Source organism: Scomber japonicus, chromosome 5 (assembly GCF_027409825.1).
Source record: "Scomber japonicus isolate fScoJap1 chromosome 5, fScoJap1.pri, whole genome shotgun sequence".
Lineage (NCBI taxonomy): Eukaryota > Metazoa > Chordata > Actinopteri > Scombriformes > Scombridae > Scomber > Scomber japonicus.
The window spans coordinates 13,316,874-13,331,752 of record NC_070582.1 but is presented as its reverse complement, the minus strand read 5'-3'; the positions used below and the strand labels follow the sequence as shown (position 1 = coordinate 13,331,752).

The 14,879-nt window shown below is 42.0% G+C and overlaps 1 protein-coding gene across 1 annotated transcript in view; it reads left to right on the top strand.

Moving 5' to 3' along the window:
• Nucleotides 1–208: 208 nt before the first annotated feature.
• LOC128358400 (cyclin-dependent kinase 17-like) overlaps nt 209–14,879 on the top strand; it is a 32,058-nt gene continuing 17,387 nt past the window's right edge. The window contains exons 1-2 of the mRNA XM_053318654.1: nt 209–476; nt 12,409–12,557. Coding sequence (XP_053174629.1) covers nt 12,431–12,557 — 127 coding nt within the window. The 5' untranslated portion in view covers nt 209–476; nt 12,409–12,430. The remainder of the gene's footprint in view (nt 477–12,408; nt 12,558–14,879) is intronic.

Here is a 14,879-nt window from a genome sequence, read left to right as displayed (position 1 = left end):
TAGATAAGTAGGCGTGTAGCATTTCCTCCAGTAGGGGCCGCCGTGGAACCACACAGGCCGGCTGTCAGTCTCTTCCAAAAGTGGCCGCTGGGTGTCGCTGTTTCCCCGGCTGACACGCTTGATGACACGGCTGTGTGGAGGCAGGACACACTCAGATCAACCAGTAATCACCATCAGGTCTCACACTGCCATGGTCTCCGCTCGGAAAACCAACAACACGGCGCTTCCTATTTTACACCCGGAGTGAAACTTTAAAGCTCCACTCCTCCTTTAAAAACAAAAGATGCTGGTGGACGCTACAACAACCCCACGGATATAAGCGAGAGAGCACAAAGTAGCCAACACCACCACCTCCACACCGAAGCCACAAAGCATTTTTTTTTCTCTTCTTCACGCCCGGAGGGAAAGACGGCATCCGGCCTGAGAAGAAGCTCCGAGGTCGGGGACTCCGGTCGGAGCAACGCTCATCGTTTCTGGTGAGCCTGTTAACTTAATACTATAACAAGTCCTTAAAAAAAAAGAAATATGTGTAGTTTCATAGTGAAGCAGCGACTGAACCGTCACACAAAACGAGCTCAACAATGCAGCAATGTTTACTGTGACAGTGTGAATGCAGGCGCTTGTTCAGGTTTGTCCCATTCACCGGTGAATAGCCGCATTTAACTAAAACAAACAAGTGAGGTAAGCTTACACACAGCTTTTTAAAAAAATGAACGGTGGTATAAGTTCAGAGAGTGGTTGATACTTTTATCATTTCTCCCCCTCTCTTAAGTTCACAGTTTGTGTTCAAGATAACGTAGGAAAAAAACCCACAAGAGTCTGCTTTGGTTGGATCATGTCACAAACTCTACTAGGCTGAGCTGTGAAGGTAAAAGCAGACAGGCAGCTTGTGCATGTATCGTCTTGCATAGTTGCTACCAAAACATTTACTGACCCACATTTCGGAGATGGTCGTGTCTGTCTGGTCCACTTTTTTTCTACCCTTCTTTCTCAAACTACTTGAAACACCACACAAACGGTACAAGGCTCCTCTCAGCAAGACAACACACACACACACACACACACACACACACACACACACACACACACACATTCACACAGTCAGTAGACTATTAGCTGCTTTAAGCCTTTTCAGCTGTTGTAAGAAGGCCAAGACAGGAGCAACACAGGAGTCTGAGCATGGGAAACACACATACACACACTACTGCTGCTTCTGCACAGTTTCGAGGAATCACTCCAAGGCACAAAGCTTTCCAAACATTCCTCTACTTCTGTCTTTCTTCGTAGGGAAGTTAAAGGACTGGTTCACACTTTCTTTTCAAGCCTGCTTTAATACAGTCAGGCGCCCAAATGAACGTTAAATAAGTTTTTAGATTCAGATTAATTTTATTCGTTCACCCAAAAGGACACTTAGTTTACTGCCATAATCATTCCTACTGTTCACACTAGCCATTAGAAAAGCTCTTCATAATGCACTTATAATCTAACTTTTTTTTTGTCCGCTGGCTAAATGGCTAATAAATTACTCAATAGATTATCACAGCTTTTTGGCTGCTGAATGAAACAAATCTATCAGCCACTTGTATATTTCACTGGTATTTTGCTGTGGCTCTTGCTAATTTTGAGCTGTGTCTCCTACTGTGCAACAATTTATTTAAAAGTTTATATGAGTCTAATTTGAAGCTTCATATCTTTCAAATTTACAGTCTTTTTAGTGCCAAAGTCCCGCTTTTTGCTACTATACCTCCACCGCAGCTCTACAGGGAAACACAAAGGGAATATGATGCTGATAAGACTGTAAATGTGGCAGATATCCTTTTGATATGACTAACTCAGACTGCTGAAGCCTCATATAAGTTTCACATCAACTTCTAAGTACATTTTTGCACAAGACGACTGTGAGGACACACTGTTGATTTTGTCCTCCATCACTTACATTGAAAGCACATTTGAAGGGGGACTTTAAATGGTCAGTATGATCAGGAGGAATGACCACAACAAGGAAACCTTTTTCAATGCTTATATGGGCACCTGAATACTGTTTTAACACAGATTTGAAATATTCTGAACCTATAACCTTTAAGTTGTGTTTGAGAGAGCGGTATGTGAAGTCAGCAGGATATGCAAAAGGAAGATATCATTGTTCTGGTGGGAGGGTTTCTCATGGCAAACTGATGAGGAAGTTCATTTTGGTGTGAAAACACCCAGGAGAGTTTGTAGTTACATGCTGTATTCATTGCCACATTTATTGTTGTCATGTTGTTGCAGCATCATTCAAAGTTGACTGACACACATGCAAACTATTAACTAAGCCTGTGTGTAATGGTTTTCGCAATATTCATAAGGAAAAAAACACAATATGACCAATAATCAAACCAGTCTCTTGAATATGTGTAAAATAAAAACTTAAAAAAACTAATTTTAGTTTTTAAGTTATGACTTGCTCAGAATAATTTGTACAACAGATGTTTCTACATTGATAACATTAGGGTTGAAACTAATAATTAATATCATGATCACTAAATCAGATTTTTTTTTCTTCTTGACTTCTAAAAGACTCTGTTTTGTCAGACCAACAGTCCAAAATCCCAACTGCTCTTTTTACTATCACAGAGGATCCTGTAAATATTTGACACATTTCGATTAAACAATGAATTGATATAGAAATGGGCAACAGTTCATTTTGTGTTGACTGGAAGTTTTAAAAACAGTCTTAACAGTCTTAAATTGGCTTGGATTAAAACTGTGATTAAAAAAGAGAGACTAAATAAAGAGGAGTACATATCTGTACCTGCCTTAAATTCCAGCTTTTGTCTTCATTCTTTGAAATTCAATATCACTGTTTACAGTTTTCATTGTTTTCTTCGTCCCTGAATGAAAGTGCTGCTGTAGCATTTTCTCTCATTTCCTGTGAGCAGGTTTCAGTTTGACAGCCACAAGTTGTTGAGCTCGCTTGTAAGATGTGTATCTTTGAGGAGTGCCAGGAGGTGTGTCACTTTTTTGGGCTCCTGTTGAGCCTGTTACCTGCAGGAGGACAGGGATCTGTTGGGGGTCAGTGTGCATGTGTGTGTGGGGTTGTGTGTGTTGGTTTGACGTGGAGTCGTTCCCTTGGTGAAGGCCTTGGGGATGGTGGTGGCAGGGTAACCTGACCCGCTGTGAAACAGCTGTAGCCACGCGGCGCTGATCCCTCGAGCCCCTGCACAGATCAGATGATGGTCCAGTGTGTGTGTCAGTGCACACATGAATGGATGATTCAGTCGATCATACTGTTGTACACAGGACGATTTCAAACCAAACGTCATTGAATTTTTGCGCAATAATTAACTCCTTCCTCCATCTTCCATGTGTGTGTTTTGCATACAAGTGTGTGTTTTTTGAGTGTGTGAGCTCATGTTAAAGCGGGAGGCCAAGACAGCTGGCTGAAGGTTAATGTGTCGCCGCTCTCCGGGGAGCAGCTGCTATGTCACAGGCACCACTCCTGTCTATAGATAGCGATGAATACAAACTCTTCCTCTTTTCTCTGCTGCATTAACACAAGAACTCTGGCACCGGCATGCAGTTGCCCCACAAGACAAATGCTGCCGCTTGCAAGTTTGGCAGCTTCCACTCCCTGATTCTCTCACTGGTGGGTACCAAAGATGCCATCCTCGCCCCTGAGTCAGCTGGCCGAGAACCTGTTTAATTGAGTTGTACAGTAATAACTTAAACCACATATCTGGATCGTCATCTGCAGTATTGATGTCTGAAACAGGTGAGGGACAAATATTGCTTTTTTCCCGTCACTCTTGGAAGGATTTGGAGAAGCTGTCTGAACACATGTCTGGTCTTTATTTGGAAGCAGACACACACACACGTACACACATACACCAGACCCTGAAGGCCTGATATGTGTGTCATTTAAAGAACATTAAATTGACTTACATTAATTTCCTGGAGGCTTATCATAATCCAAACCTTAACCATTGACCCAAAAATCTGCTTTTTCCCAATTGAGGACATGGCTTTTGTCCCAAATTGGACAAGCCATCCCCAATTAGCTGCTTATCAGCCTGAAATTTGTCCCCAAAAGTAGCCTATGAGACACACACACACACACACACACACACACACACACACACACACACACACACACACACACACACACACACACACACACACACACACAGACCTTGATCCTCACCAATGTTATTACAGACAGCATAGCTCTGCATATTTGAGTTGAGGTGTTCATAATTAAGCTCTCACTGGTTTAATAAAAACCCATGTTAAATCCGTGTGTTTGTTTTTTTAATTAAGTGAATTTAGAAGCCCCTGGGCTCCCTCCGCCTCGGCTCAGTGGGTTTTTCCTAATCAGGGATTGAGAAAGTAGACCTCTGTTCGACTGCTAAAAATAAAGTCTTTCTTAGTAATGTGATCAATTTTCCATCTAATTTTAAAAGCTTAGGAAGTTTCTCACCACTTGCCAGTGGGAAAGAACAAGAAACAAGTTGGAAACAAGTTTTCTGAACGGGTCAAAAGTTCAGAAGCAACTTAATCGTGAGACCGTGTGTAAATTTGTAGGTCTCACACTGAATAGTGGCTGGGATCTTACAACACAGTAAATGCAGACTAGTGCTATTATATAAATACTGATAACTGACTTATAGTTTAAAATCCCAAATATTTGCTAGCTCCAGCTGCTTTTGTCTGTTTTATATCCTTGTAAATTAAATATATTTGGACTGTTTTTGCACAAAATTCTGGAAAATTAAGTTTGGGGTTGTTCAGTATCCTCTGAGTTAAAACATCAGGACTCAAACTTAATAAGCGATTAACTGAGAACATACTAAGCAGATACATTGATAATGAAAATAATCAGTAATAGCAGCCCTATAAATGATAAATTGAAAAATAATCTTTACGCAGCCTTAACACAGACAGAATAACGTTGGTTACAAACCAGATGCATGTTTACCCTCCCGCAGGGTTCTTACAGTTACTACAAAGACTACTGAGGGCCGCTTGTGTTTGCAGTGTGATATGGAAACTGATATCCTGATAACCCCGTCCTGCTGCCTGCCCTTAGTTAGATAGCAGCCTGGTCTTTTAACGGCCATGAAAGGCTCTCAGGACCTGCTGAAGCTGCTGCGAGAACAAGCGGGGAGGGGGGAAGCTAATGGTGGCTCTCTCTGATGCTAATTAATGCTCCACTCACAAACGACGGCCAGGTGACTTGACTCGGGCTCAGATCAGATGATCAGATGAGTCCACGCCTGGACGATTATCTCCGTAATGAGCCAAACATGAGTCTGTGATAAGCCTGCAGCCTTTTATCTAGAATAAATGAATCAAATGTATCAAATTAACAATATGCATTTATGGTGTCATATAAATAAAACGTCCAGGATCCACTCTTTAAATGTGTTGTGTTTGATCATCAGGATTACAGCCATAAGGCCAGAACGTTTGACAAAACATTGGATTGGATAAAATCATTATTTATTATTTTGGAGTGACACTAGTCTGCTGCCTGCCAGATAAAATCAGACCCTATCTGTTGATCTGAGCGTCCTGCGATGAACCCAGCTGGTTGCACAGAGCTTATCTGTCACAACTCGCAACCGCCTCTCATCCCATTCACAAACCGTCTTATCGTGTTCAGTCTAATTGGTGCTGCTAGTAATTCTTTGGCTATACATGACAAATTTATGAAAGGAAATTAATGAAAGTCCAAGTGCTTTACCCTCCTTCCTCACTCTATACTTGTATATTTAAAGAAAATCTCAAATACTCCACGTTGTGCACATTTGTGAGCCTTCATTTAAAAAGCATTTTCAATAACTATAGTAAAGCAGTGTCTGACTGACTGGCATTTTTGAATGAGAGTAAATGCTGTCACACTTATTTCAAGTTTGAGAGCTCTTTTTATTTGCACCTCCTCTGGCTCCTGTTCCTCAAACATGAGGATATGCTTCTCCTCCTGTTACTGGAAATTGAATAGCTTTGAGTTTGGGACTGCAGATCCTGACACATCTTGTCTAGTCTTGATCAATTTAGTTGTGAGATGAGGGCCTAAACACTATCTACACTCATAAGAAATGCTGTGTGAATAGCTTTCCTGCATTTTTCCCAAGTGCATTAATATGATTTATTTTCTGACGTTAGTGGAGGAGGTGGTGTTTGTTTTTAGGCCTCTGCTATAAAACACTGGAGAAAGGCTTTCAGGTAAAACATGGAATTGTAAGATGTGAGCTTGTGCTCTGGCATTTGTGATTATATTTTTATGTATGTGTAACATTGCATGACTGATAACCCTAATTATCTAAAAGATTAACTGATGTAGTCACAACCCTAAATACTGAATCATATTATAAGTCTTTAGGCTGTTGGACAGTCACATCTACTCTTTCTGGAGCATATACTACTATGCTGTAAAACTGCAGCTACTAACCTGTTGTTTTGAACTTGGGCTTCTACTATCTGACTGCTGGCAACTTGAGGGCTTAGAGAGGAGCAGGCCTGTCACTCAAGCTGCCGTAACCATAGCAGCAGCGTTAATCAGCCAGTGTTGAGTCTTATTGCCTGTGAGATTTGTAGCTGTGCGTCACAGGACTGGCCTGGTCTCCTTCGGCCACAGACTCTGGTTGGGGTGTCTGCTGCTGCTGTTGAATTTCCTACATGCACACACACACTCTCTGTCACACACATGCACACGCACACGCACACACACACATCAGCACTGACCTGTCTGTCAGCGTGACTCAGCCCTGAGGACACAGGTGACATGTGTGACAAATGTTAAAGCAGGGTGAGAAAAGAATTTGCCACACTGAGGATGGAAAGTAGTAAAGAAAAGATATGATATGATGAAACTTTTTGTGCGTTTGGTCTCAATAAAGCTGCAGGTCCGACGTTCAAACACTGTTAAAACAAAGCCTCACCTGCTGCAGAGTGGGGGAAGCAGCACGCCTGCCTGGTTGTGATGCTCAGCACTGCTCAGCACACTGCTACCTCCTGTGTCTCTAGAAAATGCCCACTTTTTTTTTACTATGCACAATGTAGGCTTTATATAAGGCCCCCATAATGGAGCCAGCTCCTTCACTCATGTCCTCATTGTCTTGGCCAGGATGAGAAAAGGCTGCTCTTTAGAAAAAGCAAGGCTGAGCTCACTCGTGAATCATGCCAACAGTCACGCTTTTTTTTCCTGTCTTCTGAGAACGAGGCAGCCAGGGAGGAGAGGGGGGCTTTTTTTTAATGGTCTCTGTCCCCTCAAAGGCAGTGATTCTGGGTTTTTTTTGCTGAACCCTGCGTGGGTCACAAAGAGGTTATGACCTTGCTTTTCCTGTCTCTGCGGGTGGCCATGTTATAGTAACCTTGTGGCAGCGATGGCGAGTGTGGTGTGACTGGCTTGCACAAGTGGGACAATTACACATCAGCGGTGGTGTTGTCTAGTCTGGTGTTGCAGGGCTACCGCATGGGAGGGTGGGTGGGTTTGGGGGGGGGTGGGTGGTGATGATTCCTAGCTGCAGGAACTCTGGTCTTACCCTTTCAGTAGCCCTCTGTTCATCATCATCCACACAGTCGCTGTTTGCTTACGGCTACAGCAGCAAAAGGACAAGATTCTATATGAAGCATATGGCTATTGTCACTACTGCAGCACCCATAATGCCTCCGCCCCCTCCCTCTCCTTTTCCCCTGCATCCACTCGTCTATCTCCTGCAGACTGAACGTGCAAGTAAAAACAAAGGTGGGAAATACAATTTAGCATACAGCTGAAGATGTCAGAGTCTGTCTATGAGGTGAGAGTCATGGTGGGTATTGATGGACAGCTTAGGGGATAAAAAATGCAAACGTAGTTGGGGGGGGGGGGGGGGGAATTGGGGAGGGGGGTTTGGATTTCTATAGGGTGTGGGATGGAAGACGGAAAATCAACATGCATGCAGTCTCCTGCCGTGCTCTGCATTTCCAGCATGGAAAAAGCAGCAGGGTTGCCGTGGCAACAAATCCTGAATCAGTGCAGCTCTCGGACCCCTCTACACAACCCCCCTCCCCTTTCCCTGGCCACCTCCCAGCGGATCTGGAGCTCAGACCTCAGACCGGCCTACTTAGGGGAGCGGGGATAAGGCTAGGAACAGGGATCATGTCCAAAGTTCCACGCTCGATCCCAGAACAGGAACACGGGCCAGCGGATACGGGCGCACTGTAGACAGGACCCCCCCTCCCCCTTCTTCTTCTTCTCTTTTCTACTGCTGCCATAAAGTTTCCATGGAGCTCTCAGAAAGTGATTTGTACCCACAGAGTCTACTGAATACTAAGTCATATCCAGGTTATGTATGAGATGATAATGTACCCCCTCATATGTCAATCATGTACACTCATAAATTAACGAAGGATTCTGGATATTAATGGAAATGGAAGAGAGGCCGACTGCAAAAACCAACCAGTGAATTAATTTCAATTTCGTGTCGGATAATCTAGATATAAACTTATCCCAACTATTGTAAACACAGTTGGTGTTTTGGTGGTCCAGATTAATATCAGTTAGTTTAATGTCAGTTAATCTGTCAAATATTTTTTTCATAATCATAAAACTTCCTAGAGCCTGTGTTGACACCATGTAATGTTTTGCTGTGTTTAACCAACAGTTAACAAGATATTCAGTTTACAATGGTAGAAAACACAGAAAAGCAGAAAATCCTTATCTTTTTAAGAAGCTGAAACAACAAAATATGCATTTTTGACCAAAACGATTGATCATCAACATTTTTGCAAATGACGTTTTTTTTTGGATCATTTTTCATTGATTAAAATAATAAATTGACTAATCCCTTCAGCTTTAAATGCACAATATATCATTTTTTTCTGCGTTGGGCCTCTCAAAATCATCAAAATGATGTCATGAAGAGCACAAAGTTGTGGAGTAACGTGGGATCATGACCATTGACGTCGTTGCAATCAGCTTTTCCTGCTTAGGAGTCTTCACTCATTCATCGTTCAGGGTTTTTTTTTTACCAGGAGCCGAATTATTGGCAAAGGTTTCCTCCTCTCCACAACAAACAGACCTGGTGATGAAAACCAGTAAAAACACTGAATGTAGCCGTTTCATGTTAAAAATCAATGTTTCTTCAACGCTGTTCGACAGACACGGGACGCCTGTCGAACAGTTGCTCAGCTTGTTTTTCTGATGACTTAAGATCCAGATGTCTGATGACTAAAATCCTTCATCTGGTTAAAAGATATAGTTAAACATGACCTAGATCTAAGAAGTGTATCATAAAAATGTGGCTTAAAATGGGATAAAAAGTCAATTTATGACAGCTTCTGGCTTTTTAACCACAACGCTGACGCATCACAAAGGGGGTATGATGCCATTGACTGCTTACCAGATGAAACAGACTGTTACTTTGATTACAATGACATATTTCTACATACACAACTCCATAAAATATATAACATAGTTCTGGTTGTTTTAGACATTTTAATGTGGTAAAGTTACACGTTATTACTTTACCTAGAATGTTAATTTACATCAACCCCCCCCAAAAGAAACCACAGAAAACAGCAGCTGCAAACTCATACCTCTGAGGCAGAGACAATGAACTCACCCGTGTCCTCTTCAGGGCAAGCTTTAAACCAGTGATGAATAAATAGTACTTCATCAGGGTAATGAGCATTGTTTCTCTGTCTCATGCACATGTTGCAGGCCGCATGTAAGGCTGCAGCAGGATTGTGGGTAAGGCAGCGAGCTGTTTAGGAGACGACAGACCGCCGGTGTCGTGGGGCAGTACTGACTGACGTGCAGCTGTTGTGACAGTCGAGTTGACGCTCTCATCTCGGTTCCTGAAATAATTAGCTTGATTGTTAACAGACTAAAAAGCACAAAAGGGAAGTATGTATGAACGTATAATGAAAGCTATACGAGACGATTGTGTACAAATGTATCAATCTGAAATGAAAAAGGAGGCTAGAGTCGAAAAATGATATATCCATGTCAGATGCGCCTTTCACAGGAAGTGCCAGTTCAGAATATAAAACCAAATTACAGTAGGATTCATCTATATTAAATAGTGCCTCTCTCTCCTTTTTAAAAACATGATTTTTATGTATTTCCCTTATTATGACAGAGAGAGAGAGACTTAGTCATTTGAATTATTCCCTCAATCAGTCTAATTATTTGGTCAGTGAAATGTTAATATATTTTGAAAAACTGCTCTTCAAAGCCTTTAAAGCCCTCTGATGCCTTCAATTTGCCAGTTTTGTGTGATTGACAGTCATAAGAAGCTGGAACCGGAGAACTTTTGGCATTTGTGCTCAGTTTTGCTTGCTTGATTGATAATTGGCCAGAACTGAACCGGGAACGTCACTGCGGTACTTGTGCTAAACCACTCAACCACCACGACGTCCCTGGATGCAGTTTACTCATCTAATGTGACGTGATTTGTGGGTATTAAAGTTCAGATGTTTCAGCTTCTTCACTGCTACTTAAAGCTGTGGATCTGTGTGTTTCCTCGTGTAGTTTAAGTGCTCATAATCATTAGTTTAATATTTCACTCTATTTCTTTTTCTATTTTATGTTTCTATTTCTTGGCTCTGTCCAGTTTTCTTTGCCCTGAAGCTCAGTGCAGACAGATGGTTGCCGCTGTCCCCTATGTGGACTGAATGGGGACAGTATCGCTGCCTCTTTGATCTCTGTGTACAGCTCTTAAATCACTGAAGATCCAGCAGCTGAATGGCCTATTTCTCTCCACAGATACTGGATCTTCAGCACATTTTTTTAAGTGAATATTTCAAAGAACTAGGGACCGGCACAGTTTTGTTCACTGCCTGCCTCTGTCGTCACCTTTTTGGATAAAGTTATCTTGACTTTGATTTAGTTTCAAGTCAAATCATGTTTTGCACCGGCAGAGGTGTGACAGGCAGAAATGCCTTGCAGGCGACAAACACATATGCTTCCATCTCTGCCAGTTTAGTCTGATGCTTCTTCATATTCTCATTACAGTCACGTCTGTCATTCTGAGATAGTACTGAAGCATTTAATCAGTTAACAGAAATGTAATTTAAAACAATTTTTTATCATCAATTTAATTGTTTAAGTAACTTATTAAGCGCAAATGTCAAACATTCGTTACTCTGTTTAATCTTGTAAACTGAATGTCTTTGGGTTTTTAATGTCAGAAGCAATTTCCGGACATCTGGGATCTTTAAGATGGGAATTTTATACTACTTTTATGTCCTGCCGTGCTTGTATCTTGTACTTCTCTGTGTGCAGTGACACAGTGAAATAAAAGCAGACTGATAATATTAAGTTTCCTGACTGATGACTCATGAACGTTTAGAGGGCAGCCTGGGTGTTTTCCAAAGACAAACATCCTTAACTTTTTTTTTTGCACTTTGCCTCTGACTGGCTGAGTGAGTCAGTTGTTGCATCTCTGGACAGAATTCAGGTTACGAGTTATATTTGGAAGACAAAAGGCCCGTCAGTGGGGAATATCTGCCAGGCAGAGAGCCCCGAGGGACTGTAATACTCATAATGTTTTCATGTCAAGGCTTTACTCATCAGCATGTCAGACAGACAGACACATGTCCAGATCTGCAGCAGTAGTGGAGTCATGATTTCTGCATTGATGTCACAGGGAGAGGCTGCGTGTAATAAACGTCTCCAAATGTCTTCTGTCTTGATTTCTAATCTCTTTCCGCTCCTAACACAATTTTACCTGCTGGTTGTCTTTCTCTCTCTCTCTCACTCACACACTCACACACTCACTCACTCACTCACTCACTCACTCACTCACTCACTCACTCACTCACTCACTCACTCACTCACTCACTCTCACACACACACACACACACACACACACACATACACATACATACAGTCTCTTGCTCTCACAGACAGTCACTCTCATGCACGCAGTAAATGCGGCTGGAATGTGTGATGTGGACTCGATGTGGCCCAGGCTAGTCCTGCTCCATTCAGCAGCAAATCCCCCCGGTTTAGGATTTGCTTTTACAGTCCGGTGTGCCAGAGACTGTACAACAAACTCACCCATAAGAATCTCTCACCGACTTGTCATGTTTTCCCAGTGGGAGGAATGTAAAGTAACGTGCCCGAATGAGCTGAGTCATAATTAACGCCAGAGTGCTGATTGGTCCGTGTCAGCGTTTATGAGTTACCTGGTGATCTAACAAGTCTTCGGTTTCCGTTTGGCTCTTGGTGTGTGATTGTGAAACATGGCTGCAGGCAGGTGAGGTGTTTTCTTGTGAATTAAAGGCAGTTTACATTACAGATCTTATCAGGCCTCATCAACACTGCAGCTCACAGATAGAGGGATTGCTCTGCTGAAACGAGACGTATCTCTTCTTATCTTTCACTTAGTTTTGGTTACAACCGCTACTCTATTTACATTTTTAAAAATTTGTCCTCCTCAGGCCTCCCCTTCCCGAGAGCTCCATGGAGAAGATGAAGCGGTTTAAGCGGCGTCTCTCTCAGACGCTAAGAGGCAGCCACACCATCGACGAGTCGCTGTCTGAGCTGGCCGAACAGATGACCATCGAGGAGAACGGCCTGAAGGACAGCGGTGGGTTTTATGAGCAGTTTGTGGTGATTGTTGCATGTAGAGTCGAGGGAGGAGATGCTAAATAAGGATGTTTTCAAATAAACGATTGTAGAGGTCATCAGATTAATTATTTCAGTTTTTTTCCAGTTTTCTTCCTCTTTTTTTGGACATTTTATTAGTTTATTAGATAGACTCTAAATGGGGATGTTGCAGCTTATGATGCTGACCATAAACCACATCAGCCACAGCTTTTTAGGCTTTACATATATACCATAGGGCAATATGTATATATGCTTTGAAAGGATATTTTACTGTAGCCTGTATACTTTGGTATATTTTCTATTAATGCACTGGGTTGCAGGCCATTGTGGGCAATGTTGCAAATTGGTGTTATACTTAAATGCTGTAAGGACTGCTATATGGCTACATTGGATTTTATGATCATTTGCAATGATGATGTTACTTATTTAATTGTCTGGATTAGCCCAAAACAGACATTCCTGTTTTATCCATAATCAGTTTCTCAATTGAATTTCGCCAGAAAATTAAAAATATCATGATATTTGTAGATACTGCAACATAAAAACATGCTTATAAACATCTCTCACTACTACAGTCCTAGTTATTTGTTATATATGGCTTTATTTAAACATGAAAAGTCCAATACGGTTAAAACTGATATGCCGAAGCACTGTTTAGTACCTGGAGAACAGCGAGGAGTTGGAAAAAGTTGGCAGGCTGCATGAGTTATGCATTTTAAAACTTACCCTGCAGTTGACTCTTCAACTTCATCACCAAATGAATGACCCACGTAAGCACAAGGGACATTTAGTGTAACTGTTACCATATGAGTTTTAATGTACTGTATTATATGGTGCTTTTTATACAAATATGAATCCAAAATCCAAAAGAGTTAAACTACTGAATGTTTTATATGGTTTCAAAGGGGTAATCTTTAGCTTCAGCTCGCACAGTCAGAACATGTCTATCTTGAGTGCTTGTTGTTTTTCATTTGTACCGTCTTTTACCCTTGACTTTTTATCAAAGAGCCAAATATGTTCTTACATGGTTGCTCAGTGAAAAAAGAGAGGTAGGGGGAATTAACGTCCTGGCAGCTTTCTCAAGGTCCATATGCACTGAAAGCGATAATTGACGCGCCTCATTTGATGCTCCTACAGCTCACTGCAGGCATCAGATTTGAAATGCCAACACCACAGAACCAACACAGATTTGTCCTGTTGTCTTACTGCTGCCTGAGTTGGATGCATTGCATGAATGAATGAATGAATGAATGAATGAATGAAAAGAAGATATGCAGAGGATTAAAATGAAATTAAGAGCGTCTGTGTCCTTAGTTAATCGTTCTGCTGAGTATTTATTTGTGCTTTATAACGTAACCGCCATGAAACAATTAGACAACAATTTATTTCTCTCATTCACTCTACAGCTGCTTGCTTTCCTCTCTCTCCCTCTCCCTCTCTCATTATTTATTTCTTTTTCAGCTGCAGAATAAAAAACAGGCTCTGGTTTCTGCGTCCTCATTTGATGCTCTAAAATCAAAACAAGGTCAGAGTAGGGCAGTTTGGTGCACCTTATAATGCTTTCGGTGCACGTTCAGCCATTTGAGAACTAGAGGTGTGCTTCGAAACACACATCAGATGCTTTCATGGCTTTTTGTGACCCTCACCTCCACACAGCTGGCAGATCTCATTGTGATGTGAGTTTTAATATCAGAGAGTTACAGAAATGGCTGTACGTCCTCCCTTAATCTGATCAGAAAGGTATGAGGAGAGGAGGGGGAGTTTTCAGATCGTATTCAACCTTCTGACAAGCAGCTCTGACAGAGTATACAGCTTAAGTCATCTAACATTGTGTACACAGAAAATGAAGGAGGACTTTTACCTCCAGGACTCTTCCACTTCACAACTCTGCACTGACTTTGTTCTCCTTGTGCGACATGACAGTTTATTTGACTGTAGAAACACGCTGTTCCACACGTGCAGATACAGTTCATTACATCATTCACATGGATCCTGCCGAAGGTTGCGGCCTTCAAGGCGTCATAATAAAGGCAGGGTGGCACAGCAGCTTATCTGCTGCTGATATTCACAAAATCTGCAGGGAGCGAAGGAGGGAGCGATGCAACCACATTGTTGCCATGGTGCCCAGGGTCTGGAAGAATTCTAGAGTTTCCATGACATTGCCACGGCGACTTGGATGACTTGATGAAACCAGCCAGGCATCTTGATGCATTTCCCCCTCCTTTTTTTTTTTTTTTTTTTTTTGCATCTTTCAGCTCTTCTTCCTCTCTTGCCCACCCAGAGCTTTCCCTCCCAAGCTCCT